General features: G+C 45.8%; 2 protein-coding genes across 4 annotated transcripts in view; one reads left to right on the plus strand and one right to left on the minus strand.

The window, feature by feature from the left end:
- Window positions 1-22,553, plus strand: DELE1 (DAP3 binding cell death enhancer 1). 2 transcript variants are annotated; one of them, XM_041119269.1, is made up of 13 exons: window positions 1-274; window positions 421-532; window positions 747-867; window positions 1,233-1,376; window positions 1,683-1,781; window positions 8,021-8,076; window positions 9,637-9,730; window positions 10,450-10,592; window positions 11,349-11,507; window positions 12,424-12,516; window positions 15,972-16,128; window positions 16,379-16,643; window positions 20,090-22,553. In XM_041119269.1, the coding sequence occupies exons 1-12, from the start codon at window positions 168-170 to the stop codon at window positions 16,633-16,635; spliced, it is 1,542 nt and encodes a 513-aa protein (XP_040975203.1). In that variant the 5' UTR covers window positions 1-167; the 3' UTR covers window positions 16,636-16,643; window positions 20,090-22,553. The 2 variants fall into 2 exon arrangements, with proteins under 2 accessions (XP_040975203.1, XP_029853454.1); XM_029997594.2 differs by lacking the exon at window positions 1,683-1,781.
- Window positions 19,614-23,589, minus strand: part of PCDH12 (protocadherin 12) — a 14,450-nt gene continuing 10,474 nt past the window's right edge. For both annotated transcript variants that reach the window (XM_029997593.2, XM_029997592.2), the window contains one exon: window positions 19,614-20,466. In XM_029997593.2, coding sequence (XP_029853453.1) covers window positions 20,102-20,466 — 365 coding nt within the window. In that variant the 3' untranslated portion in view covers window positions 19,614-20,101. The remainder of the gene's footprint in view (window positions 20,467-23,589) is intronic.

Here is a 23,589-nt window from a genome sequence, read left to right on the forward strand (position 1 = left end):
TGGGGGGTCCGCTCTCCCAGCGGCCCGGGGCGGGGGCCGCCGCCCCTGCCCCGCGGGAGGCCCGGCGGGCCCAGCCTCTCCCCCTCGGGCCGCTCGGTCCTCTCTATGGTGCAGGCCGGCGTCGCTCGGCAACGCGCCCTCTCTCGCTCTGTCGGCCGGCGGGCGGGATGTGGCGGCTGCTGCTGGGCCGCGGCCTGGGCCGCTGCTGGCCGCCCCCCGCCCGCCCCGCCTGCGCCGCCGAGCCGCCCGACGGCCGCGGCCCCAGCCCCGAGCGGTGAGTGCGGCCTGGCCCCGGGGCCCGCAGCGAGAGCGGGGCGGGGGGGTGGGGGGGTGTCCCCCTGCCCACAGGGCGCTGCTGGGGGCGGGGGGCTGAGGGCTGACTTCTGGCTTCACGGCGTTGGTGTTTTCTGGTTGCTTCAGAGCGCCCGCTTGTCAGGATGGACGGCCCCGGGGTGGCCGGGAGCGAGGAGGAAGGCAGCAGCCCCTGCCCGGCCTGGTGCCCCGTTACTCCGTGCTGGAGGCAGTCACCTGGGTGAGGAGCGGCGGGCAGGGCCCGGTGTCCCTGGCCGGGAGGGATGTCTCCAGGAGGCTTTGGGGGTGGGAAAGGGGATGGGAGCCCCCGGGGAGGGGAGCCGTGGTGGGAGGGCTCCTCGAAAGAGAGCTGCGGACAAGCTGCGGGATGGAAACGGGACAGAAGGAGGGAGCAGCGGGGCTGTTTTCCTTGACTTGTGTCTGCTTTTCTTCAGGGAGCGCTCGGTGCGCTGCTTCTGCAGGTGGTCAGACAGATCTCGTGGCTGAGATCGCTGCCGGACGCCAGGAGAGAGCACAGGTCTCTCTGGCTTTCTTCGTTGCCCTCTCAGCAGACAGGTTAGCAGCTCTGGCTTGTGAGAAAGGGCTGTGGGAGGGCCCGGCTGTCAGGCGGGATTGCCGCCTCGTGATATGTTAACTAAGACTGGAAGAGAGCTGTTGCAAGAAGCTGACAACCAGCACTCAAGCTCTCTGGGGAGAGTGAGAGCTGGTATCTGTCAGGGGAATCTCGCTGTTTCTTAACAAGTTGATGCAATCCCACTTTGCATCCCGCATGCCCTTACCTTTGTCTTCCCTTCTGGACCCTGCTCCTTGAACTTTCCTCCTGCTTGGCTTTGTGGTCAGAGCAGAGAAGGGCGCTAGGTAAATATACAGTCCAGTGTTGTCTCCTAAAGCAGACGCTGCTTTTGTGCTCTATATTTCAGTGGTGACTGAAGCCTCAACGAGCTGCCCTGGTGTGCAGCTGGGGTCCCACTTCCTGCAGAAAGCAAGTCCGGAGGTGGTACCAGAGAATTCATCCTCAGGCATCCCCTCAGGGCAAGGAGAGAGCCAGCCCTGGACAGCAGTAGGTATGTGCAATGTGCTGTGGGGCAGGATACTTGTGGCAGAAAGACTTCTGAGTCTGAGTTTCCCCAAGGCAAAGCTAGGAGCCAAGAAGCGTATATCCATTTATTGACACTTGAGGACATAGGTTAGAGTGGAAAGACAGGAATTTCAGAGAGATGAATCAGGAGTCCAGAGACAGAGGGAAAAAAATCTCCTGGAGGCAGGGAGGAGCCTGTGCTGTAACTGCAGGTGATGTCGGCTTTACCAATACTGGTCTGCCTTAGCGACCCGATTACAGCATCCAGTTTCTGTTCTTTTATTGTGGACAGATATTTGCAGCCAGAAGGATTCAGGAGAATACTGCACCATTGATCTGGGAGACTTGTGTACATGGTGGGAAACTAAAGGAATTGTTTTCTTCCTGGAAGGTGAGGATGTATTTCTGAGCGCTTATGCTGTAGGTAAGACAGTGGAAGGAAGTATCAAAGACATTCTTATTAAAATGAGTTTTATAAAAATAGTAGAATATACTCCAAAAAAATTGAAGTCTTACCCAGGAAAGCATGTCCTACATATTAAGTTTAAAGTCATGTCAAGGAAGATCAGATGAGGCCTACAATAGGGCTACTCACTAGATGTATAAACACTAGTAACAGCTCCAGGAAAATTCTTAGAAGCAGGAAGCCTGCTGGAGCAAGTAGAAAGGGGACAACATGTGATTGTGATGTCGGAGAAGCACGTAAAAAAGCCAGCCCACAGATGTTGGCTAGATAATGTAAGGTGTTGCAGAAAAGGTCAGAGGGGTTCCCTATTCTTTGCTTTCTTCCAGATTTTTGGCTTTCTTCAGTGCTGATTTAAGCTACTGCCCATCACTGCTTATCAAACCCATCTCCTGCCAGAGGTTACCATTCCCATCAGTTGGCAAATGGAGCATTTTGTTTCCATGTCTCCTAATTAGCTCCAGGAAAACAGCCAGGTTAATTTACCTAAAGTGCCAATTAGACTGTTTAACCCATCTGCTTTTGCCTGAAGCATATTAAGAAGCACTCAGACACACTGCCTCGCTGGCAGATTACTGGACATGGACCTCTGGGAGAAGAGGTAGGGAATAAGTGGAGACAGTGATGCCTTCAGTTGGCACAGCTGAACATTCAGGAGTGAACGTGTGCCTGTGTCTGACAAATAGTTTCCTACAGAGAGTCAATAGGAAGAGCTTTTAGGCAAACTGATAAATTCAACGGTGACAAGTCACTAAGGCCACGTGCTCTTTGTTCGGATGTTCTGCAGAAGCTATGAAGTCACTGAGCCTCTAATGACGATATGTAATCCAGTGCTTAAATCTGCTGTATGACCAGAAGAATGAACATTGACAAAATGGACGTTGGCTTTTAGAAAGGGGGAGTTGTTTGAGCCACAAAACTGCAAAAAAGGTAATTCTAAGTTGATAGAAACTGTGTTATAGAATAGAGATGTTAGATACCTGGATGAGTGTGCTACATCAAAGAATCAAAGGTCTTGAAAGGATTTAGGAAGCCATTTTTCAGGCCAGCTTGCTCCATTGCAGAAACTTAAGAGAGCTGTAAATCTATTAAGAGTTCTTTGGAGAAGTCAACAGGCATGTGGAGCAAGATTATCCAGCTTTTAGCTTTCTGAAAATCTTTCAGCCAGGACCTAAAACAAAGCTATCTGGAGAAATAAAGCTGATGTGAGGGAAGATGGAGGGGCTACTCTTGGGCTAGTAACTCCTTGAAGTACAAGAAATAGTTTTCACAATGGAGAGCCATTACTGGTGGATTCCCTTAAGTCCTTTGTTGAAACCTGTTCTGCTCTGCACAGTCAGCAGTGATTTGGAAAAAAGAGGTGACGAGTGAGGTGACAGAAGAAGCAAATGATACAAAATTATTCAGGACAGTCAAATCTAAAAGTCACAGCAAAAGATTGCACAAAAACTAAAACCAGGGTAATCCCAAGGTAGGTTAAATTGGTAGACACAGGGGAATGTAACTGTAAATACACATACAGAATGAGGAGTGTCAAATTAATAATTATATTGCAGAGGGAACACTTGAAGTCACCATGGGTATGTTTTTGATAAGGTTAAGTCAGTGCTCAGCAGCAGTGAGGCCAATTAAATGTTAATTATTGTAAAGGAAGGAGCTGAGGATGAGACAGTATCGTAATTTTGTGTAAGTCTATGATGCAGCCACTTCTTGAACTCTTAGGGAAAAGACACTCTGTCTTAAAAACAATAACAAAAATGGCATAGAAAAGGATGACAAGGAGACAATTACATACAAATAGAGACTGATGCTTCAGCTTAAAAAAGAAGTGGCAGAGGGTGTGCTAGTGCTCTGTGAAACTAGAAGTGTTGAGGGAAGGTGAATAGGGACAATATTTTTCATAATACACATATTAATAGGCAGCACAGAAATGGTCAGGTAGCAAGTTTGAAAAAAGGCAAAAGACAGTACATGTTTGGCTAGTGCACAGGTAAATTGTAGAACTCATTGCTACAGGCCAGAAGTATAAATGGGTTCCAAGAAGTGATTAGGTAAAATTACACATTCAAATTAGACTTAATTGGTCCAGCCAAAACCTCCTGCTCAGAAGATCACGGAACAGCTGATTGCTGGAAAGTTCTGCCAGGAAAAGTGTGACTTTATAATCCCTGTTCCTTTCCCTTTCTGCCCAAGCATCTACAACTGTCAGTTGTCAAGAGATAATGTATGTCAGAAATAATTTGATTTTGCTCAATACAAAAGTCCTCAGGTTACATTCTCGCATTATACTGTGCATCTATTTTGTGGGAATTTATTGAGAAAAGTCAGGGAGAAGAGATTCAGTAATTTTTACTGAAGAGTCTGAAAAAATGCCTAGTTTTGCAATGTGAGAAGTCCTGTGAATCTTTCCATGGAAAGTTTTAAAGTGAAGCTTGGTCATGCCTTGGTAATACCTTTCTCTCAGTGTATGTTTTGCTTTCTACAGGAAAAGCTGCCTCAGGTTTAGGATTTGTTTTTTTCTGGTGTGTAGCTACTGAAAGAGAATGAGGCTGGCTAAATCAGAATGCAGCAAGAAGCTGGGGAGAGCAGAAGGAAGAGAAGGACAGACGCCTGGCAGATGATGCAGGGGAATCTGGTAGCAAAGTCTTGCCATTAGAGAACAGACCTCCAGAACTTGGAGTGGAGCAGAATGTACCTTCACTTCTCCAGTTTGCTGTTGCCAGCAATGGCAAAGGACCTTCTAGAGAGAATTCCATGTCCTCACCCTTTCTTTCAGTGTTTCAGTTAATTTCCAGACTTGCTGGTCTACATGTACAATGACAATCTGCTATCGTTGTCAGCTACTTTATTACCTCAAGTGGCAAAGATCTTTGTGATCGATCCAAACATCCCAGCTTTGCAGATGAGCCATTCCAGTTTTAACATAACACAATATGATGGAATCTATTACTTTTAGTGTGTTTAAAAAGAAAACTTTAGGAAATTAATTTAAAAGTTGCTTTAAATAACATTCTGGATATTACTATGAGCAAGTCCATAGCTGCATGATCGCATCCTATTTTTTTCATGCAATTCATGCCTCACTCGAAGCTTTTTTGCCGAAAGTTAAAGGCACATAGTGAACGAGCAGGTGATTACAGCCAGTCTCAGTGTTACAGCAGCTGAATGCTGCCCTGGGGAGTTGTATTTTACCCCTGGCAGAACTGTAAAATTTGTTATTTCAATTCTGAGATTACAGACATTTCAAAAGTGTGTTTTCATTTCAAAGCACAATGAAACCAATTGGAAACACTAAAATTTTCCATGAGGCAGAAATCCTGGATTTCGTCCAGCTCTTGTTGTGAATTCATTCTTGTGAAGTGTTTGGATGTTTTGGGATGAGCAATCTAGACTGTCTATGAGAAGATTATTAATTCCTCATTTGGAGATAGCTTTGAGCAACGTTTGATTAGTACAGGATGAACAGTGGGGACATACCAAATAGTTACTAGCTGCTGAATATGTGAGCATTGGGCATGCAGTACACTAAAAGCTTCAAGATTGCATGGAAAAAAGGATGCATAGTCAAGTTATATCACAGCACATGTTTGAAGAAGTAGAAATAAAGTGCACAGAAAATTCCAACTGTGGTATTCCCAGCTTTTTTGTGTGCTTTGAACATACAACCTTAAGAATAGTTTAATGTGGTTCTGTGTTTGCAATATAGCAATGAATTTGTTCAAAGCCTAGTTCCTATGAAGTTCTGCTGAAGTTTGACCATTCTTTGGGAAATAAGAAACAAACAGTTGGGCTGAACTTGTGTTAAGTAATGTCAGGTTGAAGGTTAATCTAAGCTGGTCTTCTCATTCTGCCAAGTGGGATGGGATTCTTTGCTGCCGGAGGGTGCTTTTATTTCTCTGTTTACTGCTGAACCTAAGCGATATGTTTAGATTGTGTGCCTGGTATTGAGACAGCTGCTCTGAAACATGCAATTCTTAAAAAATCATGATCTCCATGGAGAGATTTGATTTGAGGCTTGCCTGGCCTCAAAGCTAAGTTCCAAGAGAATTCAATAGTCTAGTTTTTCAGGAGATGGGACTGGGTGTCAGGATCAGTTGGTCCCTGTGTTCTCTTCCAAATGACTCCCCAGGAGTGGTATGCTTCCCAGGAGTGGTAACTCTTATCTGGTGAGATTACTGAGATTTGTGTGAGGAGGGGTTTCCAGTGGTAGAGGGACATGAGACAGTTCTGCAGGCTGATAGAACTCAGAATTAGTTTCTTTTTATTTTTCATGGGGTAATGGTTGGTTTGTTGCTGTAAACAGCATGTTTTCTCAGTAAACGACAAATCTGATTTAGGAGTAGATGTCTATGTGAAATGTAAAGTTTCTTGAAAGCATGAATGTACTAATGTTTAAACAAGTAGGTGGGAGAATTTTTAATGCAGACAATGTTTTTCTTCATGGGATTTGCTGTTGTATGTATGACAAAAAAACAAATTACATCATGAGGGAGATACCTGAACGAGAGATAGAGTCTTACAGTGAGAAAGATCAGATAATTTTATGCCTGATCTGAAAATAAATGTAAAACTTAACTAATAAATTCACAGATTATATTACTTTTGGTGGAATGATGAATAGAAATCATGTTTGCCATGGCGATCTTCCTTGTTGGGTGCGTGGGGCTTGTTCAGATAAAATACATTTTAATACAGCCAGAGGGGAATTGTTTATCTGGGAATAATGAGGCTGCAGCTGGAACATAGGCCACAGCTTCATGCACATTGTAAGACAGTGCAGGCACTGCAAGAAGCAATCCTGCCTGTTGCACACTCATTTCTGCCTCTGCGCCGGCACAAGCGCTTGTGTAGCCATACAGTGCCAGGAATCAAGGAATCGGGCCCCTGAAAGGACTGGGTTTTTTACTCTTACTAGCTTCCTGCTCTACAGCCACACAGCTTGGGAGGGGGACAGGGAGATATGGGCAGGGCACAGCTACTTCTTGTGTTAGCAGCACTGGCTTAAAGTGATCCAGGTTTCAGCACCTGGTGTTAGGTGCCCGGTGGGATCCAGCTGCTTATGGTGATTCAGGTTAAAAATAATTGGCCATGGTCAGCCCTCGCCTGTTCGTCCTCTTTGCTGGAGATCACTGTCCTCTTAGAGTAGCTGGCGTAAATGCCTGTGTAATCGCTTCCAGCACAATTCTGTCAGGAGCAAGGTGGCTTAGCTTTTGCTGTAGATGTTTTCGTTAGATAATTCTGATTGAAACTGGTCGGATAGTGGCTGAACACATGGTAGTGCTAGCATATCTAAGAGGGCAGTGATGAGCAAGTGGGCCGTGTTGGGATGATAACCTAAGCCTGTATCCGATGCGGCCAGAATAGCACGTCTCATGATCCCCTTGCAGAAGCAGAACTGTACCCTGGACACAAATTACATGGAAAAGGAGCTAGGAGCTAGCAAGCACCTAGCACGAAATCTCGGTGTGATGCCCTGGGCAATGGGAATAGGAACACAGTTCTGATACATGCAAACTAGGCGGTTACAAATTCAAATAAGGAGGCAATTTTACCCTTCCTGTGACACTGGTGAGAGGGTCTGCACTTCAATAACAATGTTGAAAATTCAGGAATAGTGGCAAAAAGTCATAAAGTTAATCAACTCAGGCAGAAAAGTACTTCAGCTGAAAGACATGAACAGCACAGTCTGTTTAGAATCACAGACAAGAATCAAGAGGGGTTGATTAGTTGTATCAGGACTTTCAAAAGGAGAATGGGCTTTTTAGTAAAAAGAAAAAAGCCTAGAAGAGCCAGTGCCTGGGAGCAGAAACCAGTTGTATTTTAATTTAAAATGAAGCACAGAGGTTTAAAGCAGCGATTACAAGTTGCTGGAACAAACTCTCAGGAGAAGTGGGAGATACTTTACCTTCAAATCAAGACTGGCGACCTTTCTGGAGGAGGTGCGTTAGCCAGCCGCAGATCACAGGACTGTATTCATGTGGCACTTGGTTGCTTTTGCTACAAAGGTCAGATTGGTCAGTGTTCCTTCTGTTCTTAATATCCCTGACCGGGTGGGTGATCGGTCCTCTAGGAAAGAGCTGTGGGGTAGAGAGGATGGGAAGAGGAGGAAGAGGTGAAGATACAGCATTGCTTAACTCTGCTTTTTTTGTTCTTTTTTTTTAATATAGGGGAGTTCCAGATCCCTGAGAGCTCCAACTTGGGGCCAGTTCTCCGCAGCACAAAGGTACACTTTCATTTTTCGCACCCTCCATATGTACCTGAGGTCCTTTCCCTTGCCTGAGCAATCCAGTCACACACAAGAGTGTTTTCTGCCCTGCACAGCTGGAGGCCAGGAGAAAGAGAGATGTGGTATGTTGCCCTCTGCTTTAGCCAGAGCAAAGTTCAGGAACTACAAACTGGCATCCCCGGCCTTTAAGGTGTCTGTGGAACAGGGGTGCTAGCAGAGAAGCACTGAAAGAAAACGGAAAAAAAAAAAAAACAAAACAAACGAAACAAAAAAAAACCCATCCAATAGCACCAGTCTCTTCTTGTGTATTTGCATTTTGATGCAATCTTTCACTAGGTGATTACATGCTGTTGCTATTTTGGTTTTTACCAGACAACCCATGACTGGAGAAGGTGGTGTCACTGCTCCTAAAGCTGCAAATCAGGACTGGGTCTTTTCTGTTATAAAGGAAGACACTGGGCTTGAAGAGGATGCATCAGCTTGAGAGTCACAAGGCTGTAAATTATATTACGGTTCTTGTGATTAAGCCTGCTACTTCCTTGCAATTCACAGTCTTAGGTGCAGACAATTCCCTATTTTAAAAATCAGTCAGCTGAGCAATTGCTCAAGGACACTGAACAGAGTGGAGGTAAATTCAGTATTTAACAGAGTGGGTTCCTCGCTTTGACATGGCAGTGCCCTCTGCTCCCCCACCAGAAAGGCTTTTGCTTGTTCTGCTGAGGGGTTGAGCGTCAAGCTCCCAGTCCTGGGAGGTGCCACTTCTGCAGGGCTGTAGGAAGAGCCTGTAGCTCCTTCGTAGGTCGTGAGGCAGGTCTCGGGAGAGGAGGGGAGTTGGTCCATGACTTGTCCTCTTGTGAGCAGCTCTGACTGCTGGCTGAGCGGTAGAACCTTTGGGTGGCAAGGGGCATTTTTGCTGCGTGAATTCCCCGAGTGCGGAGGCATCGTGTGCAGTGTGCACTGCTGCCACTCGATGGCACTAAATTTGTACGCAAGCTGGGAAGCTAAAGCCGCAGGCCAGGCTAATCCTCCTACCACCTCCCAGAGCTGTCGTAAAGTAAAAAATACTGTTCATTACTGAGAAAGAAAAGACATTGTCTTTGCTGCGCAGGATGTTATTAGGAGTGTGCAGCGTTCGGTAAGCTGTCAGTGTGGGCTCAGCTTGAATTGTGTAAAGCGTATACAAATATGTCAGTGCATGTTCGGCAGAGACTGTGCTGGCGACATATGTGGGAGGGTAAACGAGGGCTAACGTTACTTTTGAAAGGGGGAGTTATGAGTGATATTCAGGTATTTGCTAAATTCTGAAAGGTCTGATGATGTCCGAGAGGCTACACCAAGCTCCCTGGCCAGGTGAGCAATGTCCATACAGCTTCCCTAACTAAATGGCTGTGTAGGATAGGGAGACCTTTTTGTGGACACATGACACCAGATTACATCACCCTCTTGATAACTATAGTACAGTATGACTGTTTCTCACTGCTCGGTTTTCAGGAAAGAATCTCCTGTAGGGTTTGCATGTTTTTGCTCTCTTAATAGCTTTCTTCTTTAACTCTTCAGGGTGACCCAGCTCAGCGAGAGCATTTAGAGGAAGCTGCTTTCCAATTGCAGCAGATTTTCCGGATTGACATTTCCATCGCATTGAATATCCTCGGTAATGTGGACTTGGATTTGTTTTGTCCTTAAACCACACATTTCTCTTTTTGGAGGACCTCCAAATTGTTGCAGGTCTTGTGTGAAGGCAGAGATGACATATACCCAAGCTGAAGCCTCCTTTCAGCAATTTCAACTGTGCTTTGAGAGATTTATTGCCCTTTGTCCCATCCTGCCGCCTGATTTATATCAGCATATTTAAATCCAGGCTTGGTTGAAGCCTGCACTGTTGTCCTGACATCTATAGTTGGAAATTAAGCCATCTCTGTCCTTTTTGTAACAGAAGCTGTCATATCCTTGTATACTTTTTCATTGTCTGAGATCTCAGTCTTCCTGGCAAGCTGAAAAAGCAATTGCAGAATTGCAACTCTTAAGAAGAGCTGAAGGAAGATGCAATGATCTAAGAAGAAAGTCCTTGCCCTATATACACCACTAGTTGCAGCACTAAAAAAGCGAGCCACTTCTGTGCGAACCATACGTTGTGTTAGCCCATGATCCTTCTTTGCAATGAGACTAGAAAAATTCCTAAAATGCAGTGTTGCCATTTTTCCGATGGAAACTTTGGTCCTGTGGAGTGAGGGTTGGTGAGCCAGCTGAAAGTGGACTGGAGCACTTGGCATGGGCCAAAGAAGGCCCAGTAGCTGTGGGGGAGGTTGCTGCATTTGAGGCTGCATTCTGTCCCTTTTCTTTTCCCCTGTTTTTATGTTGTGTTTTTCTCAGGGATTGAAAGTATGAGAGCGGGCCATTACAGGATAGCCTATACCTGCTTCAAACTGGCAGCAGATCGAGGCTACAGCAAAGCCCAGTTCAATGTGGGTCTGTGTTACGAGCATGGCAGAGGCACGGAAAAAGACTTGGAAAAGGTATCCACAGCTTGTAGGGTTGTATATATGCAGCACAGACCAGGAGAGTGGTCTTTGTTGCGTGCACAGGTGCTTTTCTCCTTTTGCATGGGTGTGACAGTCTCTGAAGTCTCGTTAGAAAATGCTGGAAATAATATAAACTGCAGATTTGCAGTGCTGGCTTCAGTGTCATAGATCCCTTCAGATGTGCTCCTGAAATCCCCTTTCTGATAGCTTCTGAGGTCTTCTCATAGGTACACGGGCTGTGTCACTAGCACCCAGGAGAGTACCAAGGAGAAACCTGTCATGTTACTGTATTTAAAACACCACTGCACATCCGAGAGCTTTACATCTTGAGCCGTCCTGTTTGGGTACCTCAACTACAGCCTGCCACCTAGTGCACACTGGCTGTAGTCAGCATCTTCTGTAGCTGGGAAGATTTGCAAAGGCGGCTTGTTTCGAGTAATTGTGCAGATCCCTGTTGGCACAGAGTAAGCTTTGGTATTGTTGGCCCAGTGCCACCCCCTTCAACACCGGGAGTTTTGACTAGAGAAGGCAGGGTGGTTAGAGGGTTCTTTTATAGTCGCAGTCCACTGTCTCACTTAAACAATCTCCTGTTCTTCAGCGAGGAGGTATGGGAGAGCTGCTGGGGTAAGCATGTGCAGCATATGATAGATCTAGACAGAGAGGTTAAGCTTGTTCTGGCCAGAGGGGAGTCATGTCATGTTTGAGGGCATGCATTACCCGAATCACACAAGTGTGTTTCTCTTTTTCCAGGCAGCTTTTTATTACTACCACGCAGCCAGCAGCTGTCACCCCATGGCACAATACCGCTACGCTAGATACCTCTTACACCATAGACCTGAAAATGAATGGGACAGGCATCAGAAGGCAGTGACTTTCCTGGAGCAAGCAGCAATGGCCGGGGTTACAGAGGTTAGTGTCTACAGCATGGGAATTCATAGGAGAGAGCCAGCAGAGAACCCTGTTTAAAGGATTTGAACCACAAAACATCCCAGAAAGCAGCACCTTTGGGATGGAAGCAAAATTCTTCCTACATATTTATACTCTTGACATTATATGGGAGACAGCCCTGCCTGCACATGGGAGGCAGCTAGGTACCCACTGTTCAGCAGTGTTGGTTGTCTGGTTTGCTGTTGGGCTTTTTAATGTGTCTCTTGGATTAGACACCTAGATTAGACCATTGGCTCAGGAAGACTGACCTACAGTTGAAAATGTAGCTCTGTGTTTCATCTTCTCTCAATTCCAAGAGTACAGGTGGCTTTGGTGGAGGAAGTTCCATGAGATGCTTGAAGTAAGAACAGATCCTCATATTGTATCTGTGACTTTTCAAGATGATTCATCCACATGGATCTGTGTACCTTGCCCTCTTTCCCACTCTTTAGGAGATGCATTTAGGCATGTGCCATCTTGTGTTGCGAATGCCAGTCGCTCTGGCAGTGACTGTATCTCAGGGAGCATGCTGTTCCAGGAACTGCATCTGCTGTATCTTATGGACAGCTCACGAGTAGGAGCCGTTCTCTGGCTCTGACTTCCACAGTGCAGTTTGAAATGATATTCTGAGTCTTAAGGTGTTAGTATGGTGATGTTAACTGCACCTATAGTGGAGTTCTATAGATCAAATGTGATTTTTCATGGTTACCATGTCAGACTGATTTTTCCTAGGACAACCTCCACTTCTCTCAACAGGCACTGCAGCAAGCAGGGTACTTAGCACACTCATCTTGCCGCAGTAACCCCAGCATTAGAGCAAATTGCAAAATCAGTAGAAGAACTGGAGTAATTAAGGGGGGAAGTCCTGGCTGATTGGTATGGTATGGTTTTGTTGCAGGCACAGGCTTATCTTGGAGTGTTCTACATGAGGGGGCTGCAACCTAAGGAAAAGAGAGGTCTGAAGTACCTGCTGCTGGCAGCAAAGAACGGCGTAAGTAAGCCCTTTGTAAGCTATGATTGTTCTCAGTTTGGGATCATTGCAGGTTACAGGTGGCAGATTTCAGGGCTTCCTGGAAATGGGAGCGAGTGTCAGGACTTTACCTCACAGTCTGAAAGGACAGAGTGGAGCCTTGGTGCATCTTGGAGACGAATTGGGTGCTGGGGCACAGACCCTACAAAACATGAACATAGAAACAGCCTTACTGGGTTGGAGTAGTTCTTACAGCACCAGTGCTTATATTCATCTAGCATAATTTTACAGGTTTCCTGTTATGGAGCATCTATACCCTCTTCAGTCAAACTCTTTCACTACTGTATCATTTGGAGAGCTTTTTTGTATCTATCTATCTTGAATCTGTTCTTCAAAATTGGCCCATTATTTCTTGCCTTCTATAGAGAGGATGAAAAGACTATTGCTGTTTCTTTGCAGGGACCTTTAATGTACTTAAATACTTGAATCCCCATTCAGCCTTCCCCCGTTGTTTGAGTTCATCCTCACACATCATGTTGTCCAGATCCCCAACAATTTTCTTGCTCACTGTTGAACTTTCTTCAAGTGACCCAAGCTTACTTTTTTTGAAGGGCAGTGCCACAATCTCGACACAGTAGTGCTCCTGAACCTTTACCAGCACTTAGAGAAGTAGAAGTATGTCATCCCATGTCTTGCAGCCAGGTTTCTGCATCCCACAGTTCTGTTATTTTACAGCACTCTGACATTGTTCCCTCGTTTTCAGCTTGCACTGCATTGTAATAGCTAGTTTTTTCTGAAGAACTTGTTCATTTTAACTTCAGTTCCCACAGCTTTTGTGTAATGGAAAATAATGAATAGCTATTCCCTCTTCTTCTGGCTAATATTTCTGATTCTGTCGCCCTTTAGTATGTCCTCTCTGAGTCATTTCTTTTGCAGGCTGCAGAGCGCTAGTTTGGTTTGTCTCTCCATGTAGTTAAGCTGTTCGATTTTGCTTGTCAGTCTTCTCTCTATTTTTCTAATTCTCCTTTGACCATTTTAAGATGCTCGGACTAAAACTGGATTCAAGATGGAGGTATGCCAGGGATCTGACATAATGAGGTCCTCTGCTTTGTTCTGTATTTCCTTCCAATAATTTCTAATATTGTTTGCCCTTTTGCCTGCCACTGAGCAGTGACTTGGTGGTTTAGGGAACTATCACAGTGACTCACAAATTTATTTCTATAAGCACTACTTTGCATTTTTCAACACAAAGTTTCCTCTGTGATTGTGTTGCCCACTCTTAGTCCTGCAAGATCTTCTCTAATGTACTCTTTACAGTAAATTTGATCACTCTGAATGACACTACATCACTTGCAAACTTTACCACTTCAGTCTTCACCCACTTTTAAGAATGCAGACACGGTCAGATCACTGGTGAGACTAGACCTGACTAGCCCCAGCAGCTCAGACATCATGTTCATGATAGTTGATACAGTATTTCATTCCAAATCTGCTAAAGATCTCTCATAAGCTGCATCATCAACTCCTTTCTTCCAGCCTGATGTCGGATGCATATGCTGCACAATATAACAACAAATTATCTCATTAAATAGATGATTGTCATTTACTGAATGCCTAGTAAGCCCTTAACAACAGAAAATCTAGCAGGTAACTACAGGTCCCAGGGGTACCCCCTGGTAAATCAGTGTTTTGCATGTTTTGGTCACAGCCATAACAGTTCTCAGAACCCAATCATCTTTCCCCATCTCTGCTTCCCGATGGATGCTGGCTGCCAACGTACCACAGTCTCATCTTTGGTGGCAGGCTTGTGCATAGGCTCCCTGGGATGTAAACCCATGCATTCTGCTGGGAGAAGGGCTCTTTTCCCATTACCCTGGATTATGAATTTATGTTTAGCTGGTTGAAAGAATACTGGATACGGGTGAAGCAAGGATGGCACCATTTAGCTACAACTCCAAGAAAGGGAAAACGGGCACAAAAAATCATGGGTTTAGTGTTTCTCTCTCAGGTTGTTGCTCTGTGCTAGAGCCAAGGGGGGAACTCTGACAAGTGTTCTTCCAAATACAACAATGCTCCAGAGAACTGCGTTTTACTTTGGTTACCACTTTTTATCCTCCCTTTTTTTATGCGTGCAACCGTAGAATATAAAAAACATATTAAAAAGTGTTGTTGGAGAGCTGAGTCTGACCTTCAGATTTCAAAGTATATTGCAGTCACTTATCCCATGCTAATTTGGGGATCTCTCCTCCTTGTGGTCTTGTCTTTGCGGTGTTCGTCATATAAGAGACGGCTAGTGGAATAGTTCATACTTACTTAACCCTGTCTCTTGTCACATCTGAAGTGCCAATCCTTCAACATGTTTATCTCATCTCTAAAGAAGTTTATTGCTGTCATAAACTGAGACCTGCAACATTTTGCAAAGCACCCACTCATTGAGTTCTTCGCTTTCCTCTACCAGCTACATCCCAGACAGCAACACTTGCAATATGTTCTTCTCTCATGGCTTTATTAAAACTTGCTACTTACTTCCTTTTTTCTTTTTTTTTTTTTTTTTCTTTTCTTTTTTTGCAAAGCCTTGTTTAGATCATGTTTCTGGCAGTCATAGTCTTCAAGTTATGTTGCTGGCTTTTTTTCTGGAAAAGGTCTGCATGACCACTAGCCCATGTGGTCTTTTCAATGTCTTCAGGACTGTCGTCTTGCTTCCTTGCTATCTGAGAGACCCTTTTCCTCCTATTGGATCTCAAAGATAAAGTGCACAGCTAACACGTAAATATGTCACGGGTTTGGATTTGGCTTCACTGACCCATCTGCAGTGACATCCTCTGCTTTCTAGTTCATTCTCAGCAGTTACGTATGTCTGAGTAGTTAGGTGCTTTTTCTCTAGCACTTATTTGCTTGACTTCTTTTCTGCTGCTTGAGATTCCTGCTGGAATATAATTAGGTGGGGCTGAGCAAGATAGTGGTGCGCTGTTGTGTTGAAGGCCTGGTGGCTGCCAAGGGGACTCTTCCAACCCTTGGCAGCAAGTACCTCTGTGGCATTTGTTATGTTTTTACAAGACTTCTGCATGAACAGTAGTAGGGCAGTCCACAGGGCGTGCTCAGAGTTTGGGTGTGATCAGGATATGGGTGCAGTCAAGGCTGCCCAAGTCCTCTTAGCTCTGACCCCTGAGACAATCGGGATGCTCTGCGGAGACAGCAGTTCCTTTGTTCCCGTGACGCAGACCTGGATGTTGAAGGGAAATCAGTGAATTTAACTGGAAAAGGATACAAAGGAGCGGAGTCAGAGATAACTGGTAAGAAATTCTGCTTCACTGTGTGCTCAGAGAAGGGACTAAATTCCTGAAGATATGGTCTGAGGGACCCAAGATAGAGCAGTAAACTTTAAAGAAGGTGTTGAAGACTCTGTTCTCCTTTCATGTGCTGTCGTCACTTCTCCATCATGCGGGGCTGATTGCTGTGCTTTCTCCTGTGGCTAGGATGCCCAAAGCAGGTATCACGTGGGTGTTTGCTATGAGAAGGGCCTTGGAGTGCAGCAGAACCTGGCAGAAGCGATGAGACACTACCGACAGTCAGCTGCTGCGGGGAACAGGAACGCTCGGGAGAGACTGCGAGTGTTAGAAGAGGAGGTGGAAGGTACCGTGGGCAGCAGGGGAATAGGATGTGTGGGACTGCATGGGGTAGTGACCCCATAAAAGCAGGGCTCGTATTGCCAGAGGAAAGGTAGCACAGAGCCATGGCAAGAAGTTGTCCTTTTTACTAAAGGGAACACTTTTCTTTCTCAGTTCTTTCCGCTCCTTACCAGCTAGTTCCAGTCAAGCTGAAGCGGACAAGCCATTCCCATAGTATGATGCGTCATTAATATCTTTTTTTAATGTACTTTCAGATGTGCGAACAAGGCATCCGTTCTCTTCCGGAATAAGAGCCTCTTCCTCTAGCCCCTGTTTCTGGGCTATTGAGCATGTGCCTGCAGGCCTCCATGCCACCCAGGCAAGACAATCTGCCCTCACCCTGCCCCACTCTTGGAGCGCAGACGGACTCCACATGATGATGCTCGGCAGTGCAGGATGGAGCCGTGCCCTTGGAAACAGGGCAGCGACACTAGAACTGCAGTGCTTGGAGCCCCACCACTGCTGTTACTAGACCAGTCGGTAAGTGAAACAAGCAGGCGGAAGGGAAGGCAGCCCTTCTTAGTCTGTGTGGAGCTGGAAGCAGGGTAGCAGTGAGTGGAAAGAGAAAGCTTTCTGTTACTGGAACAGGAGCCATTTTTAAATACTGGGGTTTTGAGAATAAACCTTGTCGTATCTCCTATGCCACCATGTCATCTGGCCCTCTACCTTCCAATACGAGAACGTTTCTTGTGCTTCTACATTTCCGTATAGAGCTACGTATAGACTTCCACCATGCCATAGCGATAGGATTTGGGGCCATAATTCCAGTAGCCCTGCACATCTTGCACATGGTCCCCCAGTGAAGTTTACAAGCCACCATATGGCGATGTTGGCAGCTAACTCTGTGATGGGCCTGTCCTGCACCCTCTGAGGCAATTTGATCTCACTTCAAGGCTAGCTCTTCCCACAGTGGTTCTGCTACCAGCACAATCTGGGCTTGTCTCTACATTGTGGCAGTTTAATCCACTTTCAAACCTGTGCAAGCAAGAGAGTGAATTCTGGTTAATAGGGCACAGGTTTTTGTGGGATACGGCTTATGGATCCACCTGAACTGATGAAAGTAACAGCTGTCCTCAGCCATCCTGCACCGTTGTCAGTGTCCTTCGGTCCCCAGTTATTATTCCTTCAGCTCTGGCAGCGAGCTGCTCCCACGGGTGCACCCCCTTTGAGTCACGATGAGCAAGGTTTGCTTCAAAATTTATATTGTACACATTTGCTAAGCACACCAGTTCATTTTCACTGGAGAGGATAAGGGACGCACCCAGTGGGCAGTAACCACTGTCAGGCAGACAGCAGCAAGCAGCTGGTATGATAATTTCTTCCACTGGGGCAGCTGAATCCGGAAAAAGACTTTTGTCCACACCAGTTTAAACTGGTTCAAGGGCATCTGTACAAACTGTCCAGCTTCCTGTAGCCACGGTGCTCTGGTGCTTTGTGTAGATCAGGCTCTGAAAAACAAAGGCAATGGCCCCATCCTGAACTTGCTGTGGTCTCCATTCAACAAGGGAGGGGCACAGCCAGAGCTCAACACATCTGATTGATTGTTCTTCTAGTCTGGTCTCTCTTTCTGCTCAGACCAAACTTTCTTAGACCATTTCCTTTATCAAACAGGATACAATTAGCAGGAAATTCCTCGGGTGGATTTCCTATTCTGTAATAATCCACAGCATGCTTACGCATTGGTCAGGACAGGACGGGGATAAGGGTTGGGGGGGGTTGAAAGCAGTTTGCAGAATCAGGAAATTGAACCGAGAGAGAGGCATTTGTCTCCTTTTTCATCTGCTTATTGTAATGTGTTTTTGTGTAAAGATTGTCCTTTGACAGGCACATCAAAGTAACTTTCCAGAGGAAGATGTGAGGTTGTGCTGTGTGTTTGTCCTCTGTGCATGTTCCCAAGATGCAGAGGAATCCTGTAGGGCTGCATCTCCTCGCAGTCACAGATATGCCTCCCTCGTGGTTTGCACAGCTGCATCTCAGTTAGAATTTGGCTCATTGTCATTGTTTTGGTGCAAGAGCCTGTTCTGTTTGTGAAACAAAACAGCAAGATACTTCTATTAGCAGCGTGGCAGTATAAGCAGGCTGGGGCAAACCCAGCAGTGTAGTTTATTGCCAGAGATGGGGTCATTTGTAAAGCACTTTGGAGACTCTAAATACAACAGTGGATATTTTGGATATTAAAGAAGTCTACCTGGGGAAATCTTAACTGTGTTGCTTTTGTCATTTGGTCCCAAGAGCAACAGAAAGGGATAGCTTTCTCATTTACTCTGCTTTAAATTATCTGTATGATTGTCTGCTGCTGTGGCTTGTGTGTGTACACACTAAAAGCAGGGCACTGTCACCTCTACGTGCACGGAAAAGGAACACAGGTAGGACACTCTTGAGATGCTCCAGGATCATGCCTGCTGGGTTGTGCTGTCTGTTCTTTTTCAACTTAACAGTAAAATGAAAGCCAAAAGTATCACCCAAAGACACCTGATGCAACAGCCCCGCTATGAGCAAATTAGCTTTGGAGAAACCTGTGTTGTAAACTACGGTATCTGTGGAGAAGTCAGTGCAGTATTTGTAGTGTAAAGGTGGTGAAGGAAAGCAAGCAGTGTATAAAGCACTGCTGGCCCTGCACTGTGACAGGGGGGAGGCTGGCGGTCTCTTCTCAGCCTCACTTTCGTAGTCATTCAGCAAGCAATGATGTTGTGCATTGCTAGGAGCAGAGATGATGGCTTACCCTCATTCCCATAGCTTGACTCTCTTCTCACCTGTACAGCCACTTGGCCAGCATGCCCTAAATTTGTTCTGGTGTTTTGTATCATAGTTGGAAGGCACAAACTATGGTACAGAAGAGACTCCTGTGTGTGCATGATCCAGAAGCGCTTACCTGCCATCCATGCACGGCTGCGTAAGCCTACAGCTGCCCTCCAGATGCTTATGCCACTGTTATCTTTCCATTCTCTGCGAGTGCAAATCCCCATGGTTAACAACACCTGTGTGCTTCTTCCTTTGTTACTAATATCTGTATCTTGGTTTTCCTACACATGCTATTATGCTAAAACTGTCTTATATCTCGCATACATACAGATCAAAGTGAAAACCCATAAGATGGTTGAAGCTGAATATTTCAAAACGGTATTTTAACGCTTCCCTTTTCCCAGGTTACCGTTGGCAGACTCCAGCCATCTGTTGTCTGCTTCTAGGCAAGGACAACGCTCCAAAATACAACGGCTTTAAAAGAAAGCATGGAGAAAGAAATTGCAGGCACCTAGTGCAGCCATAGGAGAGATGCCAGTGTTGATTTTGGGGTGGTTTATAAAATGCCAAGTTCAGAGTGGTAGAACCACAAAAGCTGAAAGAATCAGTGGGAGACAACAGGCAGATCTCCCCTTTCTGAGTTGCCATTTCAGGTTTTCTGCAGATACATCGCTATGTCAGCTATACTGCACCTTGTTCCAGAGATGGTAGTGTTAGAAAAAAAACAATTTTATTTAAATAAGAACCGAGATCCTGGAGCCCAACTCTGCAGCACGTTGCAAAGTCCACGACTGCGGTATTTTGTCGTCCGTGGTGCACAGTCTATGATCACAGCGATGTAGCTGACTGTGTTGTGCTTGTGGTTAATCTAACCACCCCCACCCCATCAATCGGCCTGCCCTGGGAGGAAGGGGCCCTCCTGCTGTTGTGTGACTCGAGTGTGATGGTAAGGTGAAAGATGAGGGTGGAAGAGGAGGAAAGCTAGGAAGGCAAGAACAGGCAGGTAGAAGGGAACTAAACAAGGTGAAATCAGTCACGGAGAAATTTGATGGGGTGAGGCAAAGGAAGAAATATGCCCGTAGTGATCAGTCTAGACATGGATGATACAATGACCCTGTTAAAGCACACGTGTGCCCCCCACATGCAGAAAGCAGCTCTGTCTGACTCTTATCTCCTTATCACAGCCGCCAAGCTGCCTACAGAACAGGAGCACCGTCTTCCAGTCCAAGGCTTTTCCCATGTGCCGACAGCTGCCGCAGAAGCCCTGAGCCTGTTTCGTTGTGGACTTGGACTTTCTGGGACAAAATCATTTCAAAGAGGGTGCTCATTTCTGAAAGGAAAGTGCTGGCCAGTCTTGTCCCAGCGGCATTCGAGTCAGCCCCAGCACCTTTGCCGAAGGTCTCAAAGGTCCTTGGTTGCTCCTGCCTTGCAGCGTCCTCATCCTGAGGTGAATGCGGAGAGTCAGGGGAGAAGACGTTGTCCTTGTAACTACTAGTGAGCGGCAAGGAGAGCCGAGCCACCCACGCTGGGTCAGCAGCCGTCAGCCTCTTGAGGGCCAGCTCTGGAGGGAGCGAAAACAAGAACTGTTGGTGAGATGTGGAGTAGAGGAGACCACAGGAGAGAAGAGGGAAAAGAAACAAAAAAAAAAAATACTGAGAAATTAGGAGACTTCCTGAAATCAGCTGTGAGAGGACTGATTGTAAACAGGTCTAGATATAAGCTACCAGCAGCATCATTCAAACTAGCAGCTTAAAAAAAAAAAAAACTGGTTTAGAACTGGTTTAAAACTACTGCCTTTTTTTTTTTTTTTTTTTTTTAATATGATAACCATTAGGATCACTTTGCTTTCTCATTTGTTGCAGCCTCAAGTGGCACTTCACTAAATTGTTTGCAAAGCCAGAGAAAAGTGAGGGTTTAGGACTGGCTGAAGGGGAGATGACAATGGAAAGCTTTCAAGGGGCAAGTATCGGACAGAAAGGTCTCTAGAGGACTTCCCTTAAGGGTCACTCCAGGGTGGGAATTTGCTGCTAAGCAGGCATATTGAGACCGAAAAGAAATGGGTTATTGTGAAAACAATAATAACAGAAGTAGAATGAAATGCTGGATTATAAAATGCACAGCTGGATGGTTGAAGGGTAGTAACAAAAAATTGAGCTATAAAGTAGTTGTTCATCAACTGGAAACAGATGAGGAGCAGTGGGAGCCTGGTGTGGGTGTTGGCTGCAGGCTCATTAGTGTTCCAGTAATGTGATTCTGCCCTAAAATGGGTAAATGAAATCATACAATGTGTTGGTCAAGGTATTCCCTGTTGGCATGAAGACATATCTGTGGTGTTGTTACTAGATCTGGTGAGACCCGATTAGGAGTGTTACATACAAATCTGATTATCCAGCTGTAGGAAAGAGGATCTGAAGTGACAGAAGTGCAGAGAAAACTATTGAGATGAAAACAGGAGTGAGGCCAGGCTTACATGATGGAGACCTCAAGAGATAAGGGTTGCTTAGCCTAAGGAGGCAAATGCTCACCGGGGATCTGACTGCAACCTGTCATTATTTTGATGAGATAAGCACTGACAAAGGAAATCTTTATGCTTAAAATAGTGTTGGCAAAAGAAGAAGTGATTATAACTGTCCATGAATAAACATATACTGGAAATTAAAGGAAGGACCCCATCGCAGGGTGAGCCTGGAATAGCTTCCTCATCAGATGGCAGGAAACAGCAGTTCTTGTTTTTTAAGGTAGAGCTTTGCAGTTGGTAAACAAGACTCCGTGATGTGGTGAACAGATGCTGCCTTCCAGCCCCTCATTGCTTCATTTCCAAAGCGTAACCTAGAACCACTGGGGGTTCAAAGTGACCACCGGGTTTGTGAAACCCTTTGAGTCAGGGAGCAGCAAAACAAATAACTGGTGTCTGATAACAAAACACAACAGTCCCAATCAAAGGGCAAGAGCTGATGTCATCATAATAATTACATGACTCTGACTTACAAAGTGACCTCTGAACGGAGGGTCCCCATTCTAATGCACTTATGCTGCTTCCAGAAGATAATCTATACCCTGCCACAGCCTGGGACACATGGCCCTCAGTCAGCGGCTAGTCAGTCACTCAGAGAAGTCTGCTTCCTCAGCCAACTATGCAATTAGTCCTTTTTCTCTGAAAAACAACTGTGTCCTGGGGTGGGATGGGGGTGAGGGCTGGGATTCAAACCTGGTAAGGAGAGAAGGGCAGATACATCACTTAGATTTTGTTTCAGCAGAAGCCTCAAAATTCTTTTGTGTTGCTTAACTTCAGGATTTCTTTCTGCAGTCTCAATATTTTCTTTCACTCGCAGTGACTGTTACTTAAGAGATCTCCCAAGCGTGCTGAAGTCCCAGGTTTTTGCTCTAAAGCATCCACAGTTCTCTCCTCCTCAGTCTGCAAGAAACCACTGCATTCCCTGAATATTTTGATGCTTCAGCGGTGGAGCACGGCACAACAGTAGTTTGCTCGCTACAGGGAGCACCAAGACTCAGTGGGCTGATGGTCCTGTGACCATGAAACCTTATAATTAGGTATGTTTAATTCGACCGATAACTCTTTACTGCCTTATTTTAATGGTGTTTCGGGAGCAGGGGTTGTTTTTATAATCAATAAAGTTATATCTCTCATCTGCTGCTGCAAGCACTCCGTTTTGCTGGTGGGGGATAGGTGTTAATAGACAGTGCTGAGTGCTGAGAGTTCAGCCCACAGCTCAGTGCTTACAGCATAAACAACCAGATAGCTGGCTGGGACAGATTACTCTTGTAGTTTCCCCCCCGCTGTGAATAGCACAAAGGCCCAGACAGCCTCAGCCAGCTGTTATGATACTCCTGAGCACAAGCAAGGCTTCCTTCCTCCCTCTCTCAGGATGCAAGTCCACTTCTCTGTGTTTGGGAGAGGAGGAAGGAGTCCAGCAGCTCCGTCGTCTGCGTTCCGTTGCCTTTTTGGGAAGGTCTGGGCTCATGGTTAAGGTTGTTTTTCACCACTGAAATAGGGCAGCCTCTTTTGTCATGTCCAGCACTACTGCACGGGCAGGAAGCCACGCTGGCATAGCCTCAGCATGCTCTACTGGTGTTCACTGGGAAATTCCAGTAATTTGGCAAAAGGCTTTTTTTTCTATCACATCCAAGAAGCGTGGGAGATGGCACTTGAGGAATATGCCTTGCCGTAGCACAAATTTTCTAGGATGCTACCTGACTGGGCAGGACTGGATCTGGGCAGACCTGAGCAGGTCCACCAGTCCCTTTACTGGGGTTGGTGCATGGCACTACAGCCACGGGATGGAGCTGGGCAGCCTGTTTGCTCCCTGCTCTTGGCTGCAGAACCTTTAAATCTGAGGAAGCTTGTAGCTCTCGTTTCACTCAGCCTTTCCTTCGTTTGCTCCTTACTAGAATAAAAGGGCAGGAAGGCAAGTGGAGAGAAGCAGCATGGTTCTCCCTCTAAGCAAGAGCACAGAAAATGCCCAAATCTGGAATTAAAATGACCACAGCAGCAAACCTCAGTGAGTTCCTCTTGCTGTGGAGGAGTGCAGAGGCTCCACAATGAAATTTCTGCTACAGGACATGAGTCAGCCCAACTCTTTCAAATTGAAATGCCAGTAGAAGAGATTTTTAGAACAAATCAATAAAAGGAACATGTAGAAAATGTCAGGCCCAGATGGTATTC

Source organism: Aquila chrysaetos, chromosome 22, assembly GCF_900496995.4.
Source record: "Aquila chrysaetos chrysaetos chromosome 22, bAquChr1.4, whole genome shotgun sequence".
In the NCBI taxonomy this organism is placed as follows: Eukaryota; Metazoa; Chordata; class Aves; order Accipitriformes; family Accipitridae; genus Aquila; species Aquila chrysaetos.

What these genes read in the sequence shown, in the direction of transcription:
- DELE1 (XM_041119269.1), top strand. Translation starts at nt 168, where the DNA reads ATGTGGCGGCTGCTGCTGGGCCGCGGCCTGGGCCGCTGCTGGCCGCCC. An exon ending in CCAGCCCTGGACAGCAGTAG is followed by an intron (nt 1,377 to 1,682) that starts GTATGTGCAATG and finishes TATTGTGGACAG; the next exon opens with ATATTTGCAGCCAGAAGGAT. An exon ending in CATCGCATTGAATATCCTCG is followed by an intron (nt 9,731 to 10,449) that starts GTAATGTGGACT and finishes TGTTTTTCTCAG; the next exon opens with GGATTGAAAGTATGAGAGCG.